Source organism: Tachysurus vachellii, chromosome 19 (assembly GCF_030014155.1).
Source record: "Tachysurus vachellii isolate PV-2020 chromosome 19, HZAU_Pvac_v1, whole genome shotgun sequence".
Classification (NCBI taxonomy): domain Eukaryota; kingdom Metazoa; phylum Chordata; class Actinopteri; order Siluriformes; family Bagridae; genus Tachysurus; species Tachysurus vachellii.
In genome coordinates, this window is record NC_083478.1 from 14,977,100 (window position 1) to 14,996,867 (window position 19,768).

Sequence of the window (19,768 nt, forward strand, 5' to 3'; positions counted from 1 at the left end):
TTCAAAATGTGTGTGTGTAAGTGTGTGTAGGTGTGTGTGTGTGTAAGTGTGAGTGTGTGTGTAAGTGTGAGTGTGTGTGTAAGTGTGAGTTTGTGTGTAAGTGTGAGTGTGTATGTAAGTGTTTGTGTAAGTGTGTGTAAGTGTGTGTATGTGTGTGTGTGAGTGAGTGCGTGTGAGTGTCTGTGAGTGAGTGTGAGTCAGTGAAGGTGTTTGTGAGTATGTGAATGAGTGTGCGAGTGTGAGCAAGTGTGCGAGTGTGAGTGTCTGTAAGTGTGAGTGTGTGCGAGTGTGAGTGAGTGTGTAACTGTGAGTGTGTGTATGTGAGTGTGAGTGTGTATGTGAGTGTGCGAGTGTGAGTAAGTGTGCGAGTGTGAATGAGTGTGTTTGTGTGTGTATGTGTAAATGTGTGTGTAAGTGTGTGTGTTCCTCGTATGTGAAAACATACTTGGCAATAAAGTGTGTGTGTGAGTGTCTGTGTGAGTGTGTATGTGTGTGTCTCTGTGTGTCTGTGTGTGTGTGAGTGTGCGAGTGAGTATGTGAGTGTGCGAGTGTGGAAACTTGGTATGTGTCATCAGCGACATGTTCTGAGCGCATCTGATCGGCTTGACCCTGTGTGTGTGTGTGTGTGTGTGTGTGTGTGAGTGTGTGTGTGTGTGTGCGTGTGTGAGTGTGTGTGTGTATGTGTCTCCGTGCGTCTGTGTGTGTGTGTTTGTGTGTGTGTGTGTGTGTGTGTGTGTGAGTGTGTGAGTGCGTGTGTGAGTGTGTGTTTGTGTGTGTGTGTAAGTGTGTGTGTCTGTATGTGTGTGTGTGTGTGAGTGTGTGTGTGTGTGAGAGTGTGTGTGTGTGTGTGTGTGAGAGTGTGTAAATGTGTGTGTAAGTGTGTGTGTTCCTCGTCTGTGTGAGTGTGTGTGTCTGTGTGAGTGTGAGTGTCTGTGTGTGTGTGTGTGTGTGAGTGTGTGTGTGTGTGAGTGTGTGTGAGTGTGTGTGTCTGTGTGAGTGTGTGTGTCTGTGTGTGTGTGTGAGTGTGAGTGTGTGTGTGTGTGAGAGTGTGTGTGAGTGTGTGTGTGAGAGAGAGTGTGTGTGTGTGTGTGTAAATGCGTGTGTATGTGAGTGTGTGTGAGTATGTGAGTGTGCGAGTGTGTGTGTAAATGTGTGTGTAAGTGTGTGTTCCTCGTCTGTATGAGTGTGTGTGTCTGTGTGAGTGTGAGTGTCTGTGTGTGTGTGTGTGTGTGTGAGTGTCTGTGTGTGTCTGTGTGTGTGAGAGGGTGTGTGAGTGTGAGTGTGTGTGTGTGAGTGTGAGTGTGTGTGTGAGTGTCTGTGTGTGTGTGTGTGTGTGTGAGTGTGTCTGTGAGTGCGTGTCTGTGTGTGTGTCTGTGTGTGTGTGTCTGTGTGTGTGTGTCTGTGTGAGTGTGTGTGAGTGTGTGTGTGTGTGTCTGTGTGTCTGTGTGTGTGAGAGTGTGTGTGTGTGAGTATGTGAGTGTGCGAGTGTGAGTAAGTGAGTAAGACGGTTTGAGACGGCTATATAATACGGTTTTATAATAATAATAATAATAATAATAATAAGAAGAAGAAGAAGAAGAAGAAGAAGAAGAAGAAAACTAACGATAACAATAGGTGTCTACGCCCCTTTGGGGCTTGACCCCTAATAACAATAATAATAAGAAGAAGAAGAAAACTAACGATAACAATAGGTGTCTACGCAACAATAGGTGTGTGTGTGAGTGTGTGTGAGTGTCTGTGTGTGTTTGTGTGTCTGTGTGTGTGTGTGTGAGAGTGTGTGTGTGTGAGTATGTGAGTGTGCGAGTGTGAGTAAGTGTGTGTGTGTAAATGTGTGTAGGTATGTGTGTGTTCCTCATAAAGACCTTTCTGATTCTGGTTCTGATTCTGATTTTGCAAGAAATTTGCCTAAACATACTTGGCAATAAAGACCTTTGTGATTCTGATTCTGATTCTGATGTTGCAAGAATTTTGCCTCTAGGCCTTACGATTCAGCACAAAATTGGGTTTTTGGACTGTTGGCGGCGCTAGACGGTTTGAGCTAGACACACCAAAGTTGCTACAGTAACTTCTAAGACTGGCCTCTACATGTGTGCCAAATTTCATAACTTTCCTACGTACGGTTCTATGGGCTGCCATTGACTTCAATGACGGACGGAACAATAATAATAATAAGAAGAAGAAGAAGAAAACTAACGATAACAATAGGTGTCTACGCCCCTTCGGGGCTTGACCCCTAAATATAGGTTTCGTAGCAATATGGCATTGTATTGGTAAAATACTGAACTTAACGTGAAAATTCAAAATGTGTGTGTGTAAGTGTGTGTAGGTGTGAGTGTGTGAGTGTGTGTGTGTGTGTGAGTGTGTGTGTCTGTGTGTGTGTGTGAGAGTGTGTGTGTGTGTGTGTGTGAGAGAGTGTGTGTGTGTGTGTAAATGTGTGTGTGTGTGTGTGTGTGTGTGAGTGTGAGTGTGTGTGTGAGTGTCTGTGTGTGTCTGTGTGTAAGTGTGTGTGTGTGTGTGTGTGTGTGTGAGAGTGTGTGTAAGTGTGTGTGTGTAAATGTGTGTGTAAATGTGTGTGTAAGTGTGTGTGTCCCTCATAAAGACCTTTCTGATTCTGGTTCAGATTCTGATTTTGCAAGAATTTTGCCTAAACATACTTGGCAATAAAGACCTTTGTGATTCTGATTCTGATTCTGATGTTGCAAGAATTTTGCCTCTAGGCCTTACGATTCAGCACAAAATTGGGTTTTTGGACTGTTTGTGGCGCTAGACGGTTTGAGCTAGACACACCAAAGTTGCTACAGTAACTTCTAAGACTGGCCTCTACATGTGTGCCAAATTTCATAACTTTCCTACGTACGGTTCTATGGGCTGCCATTGACTTCAATGACGGAAGAATAATAATAAGAAAACTAACGATAACAATAGGTGTCTACGCCCCTTCGGGGCTTGACCCCTAATAATAATAATAAGAAGAAGAAGAAAACTAACGATAACAATAGGTGTCTACGCCCCTTCGGGGCTTGACCCCTAATAATAATAATAATAATAATAATAATAATAATAATAATAATAATAATTAAAGCTGCAAGCAGCATTTCCCGGGTTCAAGCGTTTAAGGCCTTTGGGTTGACATGACAATATATGTCATGTCATGCTACATATGTCATGCTACAGAGGGTTCCACAACATATGTCATGTGAAGTACTCACCCGTCCAGTTTTCCCTAAAATAAACAAAGTCATATCCATTAGAGATGAGCCGGATACTTGGCTGAAACAAGTATCCGGTATGGATAAAGCACTTCTGCCGAGTACGAGTATTATATGAGTAATACGAGTCAATATCTGTGCTCGGATTGTGTGAAAATCATCATTGGCTAGCTGATTGTGTCAGCGTTCTGTGATAGGCTAGTCACAGCGCCCCTCCCCTACAGTGATAGGCTAGTCACAGCGCCCCTCCCCTACAGCAATAGGCTAGTCACAGCGCCCCTCCCCTACAGTGATAGGCTAGTCACAGCGCCCCTCCCCTACAGTGATAGGCTAGTCACAGCGCCCCTCCCCTACACACATACAGATGTATTGTGTTGCTGTGTCTCGCTCTGCTCACTCACAGTCACACACAGAACAGCTCTCTGTCTCTCCCTCAGTCACTCGGGTTCACGGGTCTTTTCTGTTAACGTTTAGGGTTTCTTCAGCTTTTTACTTCGGGTTGTAACGTTAATAATACGTACTTACTAACCAGTAGAGTTCTGGTAAACGTGGGTTCGTTCAGACGTGGTGCTTGCTTGGTAGAATGCGACTCGCATTGCGTCTCTGCCTGTCGGAGATTTTTTTTCTTTTTTAAACCTTCAGCTGTCTCTAACCAGTAACCAGACACTGTGTGTCTGACACGTTTCTGCTGTATTTCATAAAAACATAAAGGTAGTAAGCTAGTGTTATAAATATTACAAATTAATTATTACCGGTTAAAGCCCCGCCCATTTCAAGACAAGCCCGCCTAGTTCCGGGTTAGGCCCCACCCACTCCGAGTCAGAACCAGAATCAGAATCTTTGCCTTACAAGTCAGCACACAATTGGGTTTTTGGACTGTTGGGGGCGCTAGAGGGCTTTTTTTTTTAAAAATGGCTGTTTTTAGTGATTTTTCCGTTATAGCGCCACGAAGTGGCCAATCACCACGGTTTTTGAACTGTGACCTCAGTTTGACCTCTTTCACATGTGTCCCAAGTTTGGTGTTGATAGCTCATTTACTTCTTGAGTTATTGACATTTTAGTAAAACTGGCTCCTCACAGTCCAAACGTTTTGGGGCCCCTTAAGGACCCTGAATCAAAATTGAGACTCCAGAGAATATTACTGCACTGGATTGGTCTTGATCAGGCGAAAAACCTAGGACTAGTTAGCAAAAGTAGGTTTCGCATAAAATGCGCTATAGCGAAAAAATTTAATGGCGGAAATGAAATTGGAGATATACGTTTTTTAAGTCATGAGCCAAGGATTCCAATGATATAAAGCACTTGAGATTTGGACATAGGGGTTTTAGGGGTTTAGGGGTTATGGGGACAAACACGCTGAAGCACCCCAAATTGTCCGATTCCGCTGAGATTTTGGCCCTGAGTAAAAGTTTGAGCTCTCTAGGCCTTACGGTTTGGGCTGCACGACCGTTTCTACGGCGGAATAATAATAATAATAAATATAGCTGCAAGCAGCGATACCGGGGTCAAGCCGATCAGATGCGCTCAGAACTTGTCGCTGATGAACCATACCAAGTTTCGTAGCGAAATGGCATTGCATTCGTTAAATGTGTGTGTGTGTGTGTGTGTGTGTGTGTGTGTGAGTGTGTCTGTGATCACGCCAATCAAACGAGCGCTCTAGGTGGAGTTCGAAAAAGTAGGTGTGCAATATAATTCAAAGTGGCGGACAGGAAGTAGGTTCCACTATCGTATTTTTGGGATCGTCGGACTCAGCCTGAGCCACAACAAGATGTGTGTGTGTGTGTGTGTGTGTGTTTGGGTGTGTGTGTGTGTGTGTGTGTCTGTGTGTGTGTGAGAGAGAGTGTGTGTGTGTGTGTGTGTGTAAATGTGTGTATGTGTGTGAGTATGTGAGTGTGCGAGTGAGCATGTGAGTGTGCGAGTGTGGAAACTTGGTATGGTTCATCAGCGACATGTTCTAAGCGCATCTGATCGGCTTGACCCCGTGCGTGTGTGTGTTTGTGTGTGTGTGTGTGTGTGCGTGCGTGAGTGTGTGTGTGTATGTGTCTCTGTGTGTGTGTGTGTGCATGTCTGTGTGTGTCTGTGTGTGTGAGTGTGTGTGTGAGTGTATGTGTGTGTGTGTGTGAGTGTGTGTGACTGTGTGAGTGTGAGTGTGTGAGTGAGTGAGTGTGAGTGTGAGTGTGTGTGTGTGTATGTGTGTAAATGTGTGTGTCAGTGTGTGTTTGTTCCTCGTATGTGAAAACATACTTGACAATAAAGTGTGTGTGTGAGTGTGTGTGTGAGTGTGTCTGTGTGAGTGTGTGTGCGTGTGTGTGTGTGAGTGTGAGTTTGTGTGAGAGTGTGTGTAAATGTTTATGTGAGTGTGTGTGAGTGTGTGTCTGTGTGAGTGTCTGTGTGAGTGTGTGTAAATGTGTGTGTTTGTGTGTGTGTATGTGTGAGTGTCTGTGTGTCTGTGTGTGTGTGTGAGAGTGTGAGTGGGTGTGTGGCTGTGTGAGTGTGTGTGTGAGTGTCTGTGCGTGTCTGTGTGTCTGTGTGTGTGTCTGTGTGTGTGTGTGAGAGTGTGTGTGTGTGAGTGTGTGAGTGTGCGAGTGTAAGTGTGTGTGTAAATGTGTGTAAATGTGTGTGTACGTGTGTGTGTGTCCCTCATAAAGACCTTTCTGATTCTGATTCTGATTCTGATTTTGATTTTGCAAGAATTTTGCCTAAACATACTTGGCAATAAAGACCTTTATGATTCCGATTCTGATTCTAATGTTGCAAGAATTTTGCCTCCAGGCCTTACGATTCAGCACAAAATTGGGTTTTTGGACTGTTGGTGGCGCTAGACAGCATTTCCCGGGTTCAAGCGTTTAAGGCCTTTGGATTGACATGACAATATATGTCATGTCATGCTACATAGGGTGCCACAACATATGTCATGTGAAGTACTCACCCGTCCAGTTTTCCCTAAAATAAACGAAGTCATATCCATTAGAGATGAGCTGGATACTCGGCTGAAACGAGTATCCGGTACGGATAAAGCACTTCTGCCGAGTACGAGTATTATACGAGTAATACGAGTCAACATCTGTGCTCGGATTGTATGAAAATCATCATTGGCTAGCTGATTGTGTCAGCGTTCTGTGATAGGCTAGTCACAGCACCCCTCCCCTACAGTGATAGGCTAGTCACAGCACCCTTCCCCTACAGTGATAGGCTAGTCACAGCGCCCCTCCCCTACAGTGATAGGCTAGTCACAGCGCCCCTCCCCTACAGTGATAGGCTAGTCACAGCGCCCCTCCCCTACAGTGATAGGCTAGTCACAGCGCCCCTCCCCTACAGTGATAGGCTAGTCACAGCGCCCCTCCCCTACAGTGATAGGCTAGTCACAGCGCCCCTCCCCTACAGTGATAGGCTAGTCACAGCGCCCCTCCCCTATACACATACAGATGTATTGTGTTGCTGTGTCTCGCTCTGCTCACTCACAGTCACACACAGAACAGCTCTCTGTCTCTCCCTCAGTCACTCGGGTCTTTTCCGTTAACGTTTAGGGTTTCTTCAGCTTTTTACTTCGGGTTGTAACGTTAATAATACGTACTTACTAACCAGTAGAGTTCTGGTAAACGTGGGTTCGTTCAGACGTGGTGCTTGCTTGGTAGAATGCAACTCGCATTGCGTCTCTGCCTGTCGGACATTTTTTTCTTTTTTAAACCTTCAGCTGTCTCAAACCAGTAACCAGACACTGAGTGTCTGACACGTTTTTGCTGTATTTCATAAAAACATAAAGGTAGTAAGCTAGTGTTATAAATATTACAAATTAATTATTGCCGGTTAAAGCCCCACCCATTTCAAGACAAGCCTACTTCCTAGTTAGGCCCCACTAAAAACAAAAATGGCTGTTTTTAGTGATTTTTCCGTTATAGCGCCATGAAGTGGCCAATCACCACGGTTTTTGAACTGTGACCTCAGTTTGACCTCTTTCACATGTGTCCCAAGTTTGGTGTTGATAGCTCATTTAGTTCTTGAGTTATCGACATTTTAGTAAAACTGGCTCCTCACAGTCCAAACGTTTTGGGGCCCCTTAAGGACCCTGAATCAAAATTTAGACTGTTTTTCGAAAATTATTGTCATTGAGACTCCAATGTATACGTTAAAAAATATATGTTTTTTAAGTCATGAGCCAAGGATTCCAATGATATAAAGCACTTGAGATTTGGACATAGGGGTTTTAGGGGTTTAGGGGTTATGGGGACAAACAATTTTGGCCCTGAGTAACTGTGACCAGTACTACCATCTGACCAAGTTTGAGCTCTCTAGGCCTTACGGTTTGGGCTGCACGACCGTTTCTAGGAATAATAATAATAATAATAATAATAATAATAATAATAATAATAATAATAATAAAAATCCTAACAAAAACAATAGGTTTCCAGCGCTTCGCGCTTGAACCCTAATAATAAAGATCCTAACAAAAACAATGTTTCCAGCGCTTCACGCTTGAACCCTAAAAATCCTAACGAATACAATAGTGTTCCAGCGCTTCGCGCTTGAACCCTAATTTACAAATCAGAAAACACATTAACAAATCAAAAAACACATTAACAAATCCCAAAACAAATTAAAAAATCCGAAAAAACACATTAACAAATCAGAAAACACATTAACAAATCAGAAAACACATTAACAAATCCCAAAATAAATTAACAAATCCGAAAACACATTAACAAATCCGAAAACACATTAACAAGTCAGACAACTGGGAAGAGGTTGGTATAGTTTGTGATTGGAAAGTTTCCATTCACAAACTATACCTACCGCTTCCGGGTTGTCTGAATCGGTGCATGAAACACATTAATTTTTGAATGGAAACTTACCGATCATTGGACAAGACACCTGTCACTCAAGATATACAGGTATGGAATCTTATGTGTAATGTGTAAAGTTCTCCGTTTAAATAAAGTTCTCCGTTCAAGAAAATAACAGAATTAATCCACAGTAATCCATTCCATCCATCCATTCCAACCTTTCCCTGCGGCAGACTGTTGAACTTCATGTATACTTTGAGTGACAGGTGTCTTGTCCAATCACAAACTATACCAACCGCTTCTGGGTTGTCTGAAATGTCGTTGTGTTTTCTGAATTGTTAATTTGTTTTCTGATTTGTTAATGTGTTTTCTGATTTGTTAATGTGTTTCATGCACCAATTCAGACAACCCGGAAGCGGTAGGTATAATTTGTGAATGGAAACTTTCCATTCACAAACTATACCAACCTCTTCCCAGTTGTCTGACTTGTTAATGTATTTTCGGATTTGTTAATGTGTTTTCGGATTTGTTAATTTGTTTTGGGATTTGTTAATGTGTTTTGGGATTTGTTAATTTGTTTTCTGATTTGTTAATGTTTTGGGATTTGTTAATTTGTTTTCGGATTTGTTAATGTGTTTTGGGATTTGTTAATTTGTTTTCGGATTTGTTAATGTGTTTTGGGATTTGTTAATGTGTTTTGCACTTCCCGGCCACTGTAGATTGTGCTTCATCACTGTATTTGCAGACTTTGACATTTTATGATAGCTATATGTACATTAACGAAAATATTTCGTTTTTACACTGTGTTCTGCAGTTCTCTAATAAAAGGGTATTTCATGCTATTCTGTATCACATGTAGTCACGCCATCTCCTCCTGCGCTCCCGTTGTGGACAATGTGACTCTAAGGCAGCGCTGATTATTCAATCATTCATTCATCGCCTACCGCTTATCTACTCGGGTCACGGGGAGCCTGTGCCTATCCTCAGGTGTCATTGGGCATCAAGGCAGGATACACCCTGGACGAAGTTGAGCTGATTATTATTATTATTATTTTATTTTTAATACATTTTGAATTACGTTTGGATTTTACTAGATGTATATAGCCTAAAACAATCGGCACAAATAACACTGTTGGATTTAATCTTCATGATAATGTGGATATAACATATGAAATGGAGTGAAAATTAAATGTCATTAATTCTTATAATCGTTCCTCTCACATGTATTTTCTACAGTCTTCAGTTCACGACCTCACCATCTGTGTCGCCAATTCCCTTTGTCTCCAGAATGTGTGTACGCACGTCTCAAAGTTTGCTTAAAGGTGCGCACATTTTCCTGTCAAGTTTGTTTTTTATAGATCACAACCTTTGCGCGAAAACAGCCCCGTTTTGTGCGTACGCACGCTTTATAAATGAGACCCCTGGACTCCACAGAAAATTTGTGGAAATACCTGATTTTGACATTCTCCTTTGAACCTGATTGAACTTTGAAAGGACCTCTCAGGAAAAATAGGAAAAACTAGCCAAATCCATATATGAAAGCTTGTAGAGACTTACCCAAGGAGACGCCAAGCTGTACGAGCTGCCACCAGAACCCCTACAGAGTACTGAATTAAGAATATTAATATCTACACAAATGAGAGATTTTAATTTTGAATAAATTTGCAAAAAATTTCTAAGAGCATTTTGCTGTCATTTTGGTTTATTGTGTATAAATTGATGGCAAAATGTACAAAAAATGCAGGGGTCTGTATACTTTCCCAACCAACTGTATATATATATAAATATTTTGGTACAGAAAATAATGCTCTGATGAAAACATTTTGTTAGAAGCATTTATTGTGCCCCTTGCCCAAACCACCATGATTTATTTATTTATTTTTTCAATTCAACCAAAGTGTACTAATACCATGTACTTAATTCCTTTGAGTAATGGATGTCCGCTCTGATACATTAACCTGATATAGTGATCAAGATAAAATCAAATATAACTACAGGGGATAAAAAGCACTGAATGCTTGTTTTAAAAACATCTAAATTTGTGAAATCCTACAAGAAGAGGGAAAGCAACTGAAAGTCACTGTGTGTTTATAGCCGTCATTTGACAGTGCAATTTAAACCACTGATTGCCTTCAAACAAACATGAAAAGATCAGTGCCAGTCTATGCTGTCCTAGAGAACAAACTCAACCATGCTTATGAGACACACTGCCGACAAAAACATTTTTTGCATTTCACCAACAGCTTTTAATGCATGTATTTACATATATTTAAATACACGCATTTACTAAAAAGTCATAAATTATGTACTCACAGTTAACTCTTGTGTATATGTATATATTTTGGATGTAGATCAAAATAACTATACACATAAGAAGACAGGGGATTAGCTAGAACTAAAAAATAAAAGTAGCAAGTTTTCTTTCTCATATTTAAAGTGATTTTTTGGGCTCAGGAAAGTTAAAGCACTGGCTGCGCTGACTGTTGTTTCAAACTCTTGGACAATAACTAATGTTAATGAAAACTACAAGCCAGTGAAATCAATGTATTATCTTTAAAGCTTTATATCTGTAAAAATCCACTCTTGACAGACCAGTCCAGTATTTAGACATGAAGTGGTGAACCATTGAATTTATCGTTACCTTAAGAAATTCCATTTTCCAAGTTGGATGTTATTACCTGATTAAATGAATAGGAACAAAGCATGGTATACCATTTAGATAAATGAGGTTATAGAAGGGTAAATTTATGTACAGATATGAAAAAATATTTTAAGAGGGGAAAAAGGGTTTGTCTCTTTATTGGGAAAACTGTCTGTTTATTCCAATAAATGTTATATGTACACACAAATCAAGTTATATGTACACACATCTCCTCAGCTGTATTGGCCTGATCTCTCTAGGTTGACTTGGCCCCTACTAGGGCCATAAGCCCATCCGTGCTCATGGACTTGGGACGCTCCAAAGGGAAGCCCAGCGCTCTGCTCCAAATCAGTTGAGCTAGTACACCCAGGGCCCGAGACACTCCAAACAGCACTGTGTAGTACTTCATCTCAGTCATGCTGTAATACTACACACATGTACACAAATGTATTAGAAAACATTCCGGTTAAGTAGCACAGATCAAATGCACAACAGATTATATCTTAATAAGAACAATCTCTAGAAAGCTGCAAAAATGACTCTCAATCTGTACTGAGGTAAAGTTTCAGTTAAATAGTAGAATAGTTAAATAGTAGTACAAGTACTACAGAAGAGAAGTTTCATATATGTGGTGAGTTTTTTCAAACTGTAAACAATTATTTAAAACTTTTCTTTTCTAAAAATTTTATTTTAATGACAATACACAAAATCACTCCTATTTAAAGCAATATCTTCTCATACCCTTAAACATGTGACCAGGTTAAACATATGAGCAAGTTACTTAAGTGCTAAACATTTTCCACCATTTTAAAATAAATCCTAAAGAAATCGATATCACACCACTCTAAAGCTTGATGTGAACACTGAAGTTCTTAGACTATATCTTCAAACTTATATATACTGTTCTCTTGTCACTTGATTGACCTATTAATTAATTACATGGAATGCTGTATAATTAAAAATACAAATAAGCATATGCCAATATAAAACAGATACATAAATAGATACAATTAATTATGTTAAATCAACTGTTACTCTTTAACTTGTATATCAACTGCCACAATAAGTAACTGAGGAAAAAAAAAAAATTTCCATCTAAAATAAAACAACAGTCTACAGATAATAAGTTTATTATGTGTGGGTAATGCCTCACCTGCAGTAGTACTCCACTGTGGGCATCAACATTGGGCCAAGGGTTCTTAGCTTTGCCCTGCTCCAGCAGCACGTTGGGCACAATCTTGTAGAGCTGAGACACCATCTTGAACATGGGGTCATTGGGAAGGTGTTTCAAGGCAAACTCTCTCTGGCATGTGTAGCGTGGATCTGTCTTCCTTAAAACAGCATGCCCATAGCCAGGCACCACCTACAATACACATATAAATACACACAAACAATAGATACAATAGTAAATAGAATTTTATACTTGAAAAAAGACAAAGGCCATAATAATGATAGTTCACATAACCATAATACATGAAACTTTGCCTGGAAGAGGATACATTCTTAAAGCAGACACAGTTGAAGAATAATGAGGGAGGTTAAAAATAAAGCCACATATCAGTTTGAGAATTCCGCTTTTTCTTGCAAAAAAAAATGAAAAAGAAAAAATTGAGATTTAAAACAAAAATTTAATTACAATAAATCAAAATGTAAAAAAACAAAACAAAATGTTAATTAATTGCTACATTTATTCTCACCCTGCCAGATTTTAGTGTATTCCAGATGTAATCTCTCATCTTTTCATCTGACACTTCACCACCAAGCTCCTTCTGGAGAGCTGTCAGCCATACAAGCACTTCCTGCAGGAAAGGCAAAAAGCATCAAACATGCAGTTTTTCATTACACAGGTTTCGTAATTCCTGTACATATAGGAGAATACTCTAGATTTCATCAAATTCAAATGTAAATTAGAAAACACTAATTCAAACATGCATTTACAATTTAATGTCATGGCATTATGTAACTAATGTAACTCAGATCATCCTCCCTGACTCAGATTGGTAGCTGTCATTTGATAGGATAGACCTGACTGGTGGGTGGAACTAAATTGGTGAGAAAATATGAAGAACCAAGCAGGGGAAAACCACACATACACAAAAAAAAAAACAGCCTGTACCTGGTTAGCGAGTCCATGCAGGGGGCCAGCAAGGCCATTCATGGCTGCACTGAAGGCAAGATAAGGGTCAGACAGGGCACTTCCCACCAGGTGACTAGTATGAGCACTGACATTACCACCTTCATGGTCACTGAATCAGAAGAGAAATATACACATGTTGTTTTCAATATTATACAAGTGAGTGAACATTTTTCATAACCACTAATAACAGACTGGTCATTTGGGAGAGTTGCAGAGGCTTCATGTGGCAAAAAAAAAAATCACTGTTCAACCTTTCAACATTAAAAATAAGAAAAGAATAATTAGGAATAGTTCATATAAATAGTAAAAGGAAGAATAATAAACCAAGCACCCTCCAATTACCAAAAATAAAAATTCTTAATCCGATTTAAGGCTAAACACCAATGTCTGTTGCAAATGTCTCTTTCCATGACATGTATATTTGCTGGTGAATATATATTCACTAAGCAAGAAAGAAGGTAACCGTTCTAGCTCAGCTAAAATAACCAGAGAGGTGACCAAGTATCAAATGGGCATGGAGAGCTGGAAAAATAAGAAAATTTAAAAATACTTGATCAATCAGGCCTTTATAGTAGAATGGCTAAACAGAAACCATTCCTATATAAAAGGTATATGCCAAAGGGAATAAGTAAAACACTCTAGTCTGATGAGACAAACATTAAATGCTTTAAGTAGAACTCCAAGCACTAATTCTGGTGAAAATCAGGATGCATTGATAAATAAGCTTAAATGATTACACTGTATTGGTTGATCTGTTTATCTTGGACAAGCATGTTACCACGTGTTATTTTTAAGAGCCTGGTTTCCAGTATGCTTTGTACATTATAGCTATTGGAAATCTGAGCCAGGATCGATGAGATGTCTTCTCCTGATTGTGTTAAAGTAAAATAGATTTGTTTGACACTTCTTTAAAATCATAATCTCGTGGGTGGTACTGGTATCAGGGTTTCATCCGTATACATTTAGCCTGTCAAGCTGCCATTTTCGATGATGACAAGCTCTGTCCTTCCACACATGGAGTTGCCTCCCCAAACTATGGCAGAGAATCTGCCAAACAGTTTTGTCATGCTGTACACCATTTTGTGGCACATTTCTCTCCCCAGGGTGATTCCAGACCCTTCTACGCCTAGGAAGTTCACACAGAACCAGAATTCATCTTTGAAGAGCACTGTACCCCACTTATTCAGTGTCCACCTGTGGCGTTTTGTGGCCCACTACAGATGTGCCAGTTAGCATGTACTGGAAAGAGAAACCCTCATAGCTGGTCTTCTGGATCTCAAGCCAACTTCATGCTGTCATCTCCTTACAATCTGAGTGGACACTCGCACTCCTGTGAAGGTCATTTCACAGGTTGACTGCAGGAATGGAACGATTTTTGCGGGCATGTAGGGTCAAGTATCGGTCTTGATTTGGTGTTGTGACCCACTGTCTGCCTCCACCATGCCTTCTTCTTACAATACCAGACCTTCTGGACCTGTTCCAGGCTCTGGAAATGACCCTTTTAGACTTTCCCACAGCATCTGCAACTTCACGCTGAGTCATGCCTCCTTGCAGCATCCCAAACGGCCCGGTTGAGGTCAGGATCCTGCAACCTCACTAAACATGGCATTTTCATGACCAGTTACCTATTATGGAAACCTATGACGGGTCAACTGGTACCTAACCAGTCATGTCTAGAGACCAAACACCATGAAGGATGACATTTCATTAATGACAACATTGACTAATAACAGACTTACATGTTATGCATGAATTGTGAAAGAAACACATTTTGGTGAAAAGTTTTGATCCACTTTAAATGGATTACACATATGCATGTTTTATATATATATAAAACCTTCATTTAAAAACTGCATGTTGTGTTTACTTGTGTTAGCTTTGACTAATATTTAAATTTGTTTGATGATCTGAAACATTAAAGTGTGACAAACATGGGGAAAAAAAACAATATCAGGAAAGGGTAAACACTTTCACACCACTGTAAATATATAGACAACATTCCTGTATTCCTGAAATTTGTTTGCAGCAAAAACTTTTTACAGGACAACGCGGAAGTCTGTTGGCCTTGCAAGTTTCCATCTACGCTCATTACACCTTTTAATCCTCCAGATGCACTAAGCAAATAAAGATGCATACAATTAACAATGCAGCTCTATTAGCAGTTGTGTGCATTCATGGAAATGTAACACGTTAAAATATATAACATGACCTAATTATATGACCCAATGGTCAAATAAACAAAAACGTTTGTAACCTGTGGATGGTTAGATAGAGTCTCATGAGCTCAGTAAACTGGGAATCAGTGTAGCCCAACATGTTGGTGAAATTGAGAGACCAATCCAGGTTGGGATCAATAGCTCCAATGCTGCTGCCCTCACGGTACAGGTTGCGGTAGATCTTAGCTGCCACACAGGGAAGCTTGGCAATCAAGTCCATAGAGTCCTCATACACAAACTAAAACAGAGAACATTAATGAGACAATGAGGGAACACTTAAATTAGGACACATCATATTTCCCGAACACATAATTGGTTTGCACATTACTATATTTTCCCACAAATAAATAAAAACTCTTGTCCTTGCTGACATCCTTGATTTATTTTTTAATTTCTACTCAAGTTTACAACATTTTAAAAATATATTTTTATTGTTATTTTAATTAGAATTATTTTATTTAATGTTTTTTTTTATTTATTTAATGTTTATATTATTACCTCCCAGTACTTGCTTTTATGGACTCCCTCTGAGTAGGCTCGGGCAAAGCTGCTTTCACTATTTAGAGCAGTGATAGCAGCACTAAACTGAGACATAGGGTGCAAGTTGGTTGGAAAATTATCCAACATTGTGACCACATGGGAGGGGAGGGCTGCCCTCTTAGCCCACTCTTTTGACAACCAGTTCACCTGTTGAGACAATAAGGGAGAGTTAGGACAGCTGTATGATTGCTAATAAACAGTTGCACAGGCATAACAATCTGTCCAGCCATAAGAACAATGCAGAGCCAGGAAAGATATTGTCTCTATAATATACATAAACCAAGATGTCGGGGTGTAGGGACGCTGTGACTCCTCTCCTTGGCATATACCACCAGCCGACCAGAGCACTGACCTCTCATTAAGTCAGATGTGAGACAACAGCTTTATAAGATTGAAGATTGTGTGAAGGACATCAGACAGTGAATGCTTACTTCCTCCTGCTTAACTCTGACAAGACAGATGTGCTTTTACTAGGACCACAGGCAGCCAAAAGTAAGCTTTCTACTTACAGAGTAACTCTGGATGCTTTTTCTATTACATCATGTGCAGCAATAAAAGACCTTGGTGTGATTATTGATACCGCTCTCTCATTTGAAGCTCACATAAATATCACAAGGAATTAAATGAGATATTAATATAAATATACATGCTTGCTTCAGGTCCTTCCACAATTTTCCAATTCCAAAACACAATTCTTGCTCCTCTTTAATCATACTATGGGAGACAGAATTGAGTGCTTGATGTATGAAACATTTTCTCTTGAGATTAAGTTCATGGACAGATGTCTTGCCATTTTCCTTTAGAATTCACTGGTATAATTCTATATTCATTGTTTCATCAATGATAACAAGCTGTCCTTGCCCTTCTTATGCTGGAATGCAGCATTTTCCTTTCTCCAAAAAATCATGCCTCCACAAATTTTTTTTCAATAGCTTGTCTCGGTCATGTCCACATGATCTTTAGGAAATTCTATCTTTGTTGGTTGACCACATCTGGGGAGGCTACCAATGGTCTTAAATTTCCTCCATTTGTACAGGATCTGCCCGAATACATATTTTTGGTGTCCAAACACTTTAGAAATGATTTTGTAACCTTTTCCAGCCCAATGAGCAACAATAACTCCTTTTCTTAAGCCCTCAGAAATCTCACTTGTTTTTGCCATAATCCACTTCCACAAATGCACGTCATAAAAATCAGCCTTTGATATGTCTCTTCTTTAAATAAGATAGGGCACTCACAGAGACCTAATTGTCAACCCATTGACTGAAATCAGGTCTAATCAATGAAAATCAACTGAAATCAATCTAATTTTACCTTGAAACTGAATACTAATCCTAGAGCAGAGGTATTCAACTAAAATTTAAAGAAGTCCAGTAAGAGAAAATTTCTTGACGCAAAGGTCTGGAAGATCATAATGTTTAACTAGTTAGTGTGATATATATTTACGTAGCCTAGTAGTTGTATCAACATCTGCAGGCAATCAATACCTGACTGTCAAATCAAATAAATTCAGTACAATTCAAAAACTTTTTGACAATATTTATTGTCACGTAACATAGAACTGAACATATGTATGATTGTAGATATGTATAACGTTCTCTCATTAAATAAATGAAAGTAGGGCTACATTTCAAAATAAGAGAAAATAAATAAAATGTGAAAATTCTGTATGTTTAAATAAAGTGCTTAACTTTCCCTTTTAACTAAAGTGCTTAACTTTCCCTTTCCCATGAATGGAGTCAGGGCCATTCTCATACACATGTGGAGGTGCTCATTAGTGACCCTGGAACGGTATTTAGATTTGATTATGTTCATTGTAGAGAAAGCTGCCTCGCAGTTGTATGTAGAGCCAAACATGGTCAGGATGTATAGGGCTACTTCCCTCAGACCTGGGAAAGCTGTCTCAAGGACGCTGTCTTCAGATTTGAGTGGATATGTTTGTTCAAAACCTGTATGTTTTGTCTCATAATGCCGTTTCACATTGCCACTTTTAATAAGTGCCACGGTTTCTGAACATATGTGACACACTGCTTTAGTGCTCCCAGTGGGAAGTATGAACAGAAATGAATCTGTCCATTCTGGAATAAATGCTCTATTTTCGCTGTCCACTTTTCTTTTTTTGGAGAGCGCCATTTGTTCTTTATTCTCCCTTTCTCAGTCTCACTCATCTGTTTCTCTCCCTTTCTCCGTCTCACTCATCTGTTTCTCTCCCTTTCTCCGTCGTGTTTCTCTCCCTTTCTCCGTCGTCTGTTTCTCTCCCTTTCTCCGTCGTCTGTTTCTCTCCCTTTCTCCGTCGTCTGTTTCTCTCCCTTTCTCCGTCGTCTGTTTCTCTCCCTTTCTCCGTCGTCTGTTTCTCTCCCTTTCTCCGTCGTCTGTTTCTCTCCCTTTCTCCGTCGTCTGTTTCTCTCCCTTTCTCCGTCGTCTGTTTCTCTCCCTTTCTCCGTCGTCTGTTTCTCTCCCTTTCTCTTTCGTCTGTTTCTCTCCCTTTCTCCGTCGTCTGTTTCTCTCCCTTTCTCCATCTCACTCGTCTGTTTCTCTCCCTTTGTTTTCTACATGTATCGCTATCTTTCTTTCACGTGTAACTTTACTCTAATTCTCTCTCATCTGTCTTGCACTGTTGAGTCACAGTGTTTACTTCAGGAATGCACAGACTTGATTGGCTGAGTGGTATCATGTGAGATGGCTTAATTCGCATGCAATTGGTCTGTGCGTTTCCACTACCACTACCATAAAGATTGCAAAAGTGCATACTGACCAGCTGTAGCACGTCCTGGTACGGGACATGGATGTTGGAACTTAGTCTATTATTATGAATTATAAAATTGGATGAGGGAATGCTATAAAAGTGGATGAGGGGATACCAGAAAATGCATCTGAAATTTTAGACATGGCTTGAGATCTGTGATTTAATTTTATCTGTACTTTTAGTGCATTTTAAGTGGCAAAACACTCCAATGTTAAAATAGTATGTGCCTGTGCAAGGAAGCACATCCATGTTAGAAAGTCTAATTATTATTCCTCACCTGTTCCTCAGTGGGCACCTGGCCTGTGACTAGCAGCCAGAAGAGTCCCTCAGGCAGTGGTTCCTCACCTCCTGCAGCCTTTGGCAATAGCTGCTGACACTCTGGAATGCTGTAGCCACGAAAACGAATTCCCTGAAGAACATAAATGGTCAAAGGTATAAACTTAGTGGGTAATCCTTTGACATTACATTTTCATTTACAGCATTTAGTAGACGCCCTTATCCAGAGCGACTTACATCTCATTTTTATACAACTGAGGGTTAAGGGCCTTGCTCAGGGGCCCAGCAGTGGCAGCTTAGTGGACGTAGGAATCGAACTCGCAACCTTCCGATTGGTAGTCCAACACCTTAAACACTAGGCTACCACATCCCGTTCTAATCCCATTCATCGGGATGATCTAGGACTCTGTTGCCTCAGTACACAAAGTCAAATCTGATTTATAGTTAAAGTGGTGAATTAGTCAAAATATCTATGCACATCTTGGAAGTATTTTATAAAGTCTAAAATGTAAATGGCCTAAATATTGTCACTTACCTCATCAGGGTCGAGCACAGAGGTCTCATATACTAGGCCCTTCATACCCCTCATACCTCCATAAACCTAAAACACAAATCTGTATATTAATATATTACAAATACTAGACCAGTGTCTGTAATACTTGACATCTAGCCAAATTGAAAACCTCAGGTAGTACATATAAAATAAAAAAAAATGTTTAGATCTTAACACTAGACAATTAATTAACCATTCTGGTCTGGTGCCATTTTAAGACCTGTGGGAAAATAATTTTAAGTCATGTTTTATTTTTAGTATATTTTTGTGTCTTGGGAAGCCAAATCAAGTGACAATGCTAGTTAAATTCAAAAACTACAGAAAGGAAAGGGCAAGGTAATTCAGGATATCATCTGTCTCTTTGTGCCATTTGCCCCATTGTTTAAGGTGGCCATTTGTTTCAAGGTCTGAGTCAAGAAGGAATGCCAAGCATAAGGGGTGAACTCATTCCTATGATAATGAAGTGGTCTGAATAAGATTTAAGAATTTCTAGGATTTGGTGTAGGGCTGTTACATCTTTTCATGCTTTGATTGTCACCCAAATATTTTTTTTCTGAAGGGACTGCAAACCTACAATGTGTATAATTACAATGCATTACAACTTTAAGATAGACTTGATGACTGCAGCACCCACACAGGTATGTTCTGACTTGAAGACTTGTGTTCATC

The 19,768-nt window shown here is 39.9% G+C and overlaps 1 protein-coding gene across 1 annotated transcript in view; it reads right to left on the reverse strand.

The window, feature by feature from the left end:
* Positions 1-9,674: 9,674 nt before the first annotated feature.
* The window catches only part of cs (citrate synthase), a 29,864-nt gene continuing 19,770 nt past the window's right edge, over positions 9,675-19,768 (reverse strand). Inside the window, exons 4-11 of the mRNA XM_060893419.1 lie at positions 19,082-19,147; positions 18,548-18,679; positions 15,483-15,671; positions 15,023-15,222; positions 12,748-12,877; positions 12,329-12,430; positions 11,785-11,994; positions 9,675-11,058 (exon numbers count right to left, since the gene is read on the reverse strand). Of these exons, the coding sequence (XP_060749402.1) occupies positions 10,888-11,058; positions 11,785-11,994; positions 12,329-12,430; positions 12,748-12,877; positions 15,023-15,222; positions 15,483-15,671; positions 18,548-18,679; positions 19,082-19,147 (1,200 nt within the window). The 3' untranslated portion in view covers positions 9,675-10,887. The remainder of the gene's footprint in view (positions 11,059-11,784; positions 11,995-12,328; positions 12,431-12,747; positions 12,878-15,022; positions 15,223-15,482; positions 15,672-18,547; positions 18,680-19,081; positions 19,148-19,768) is intronic.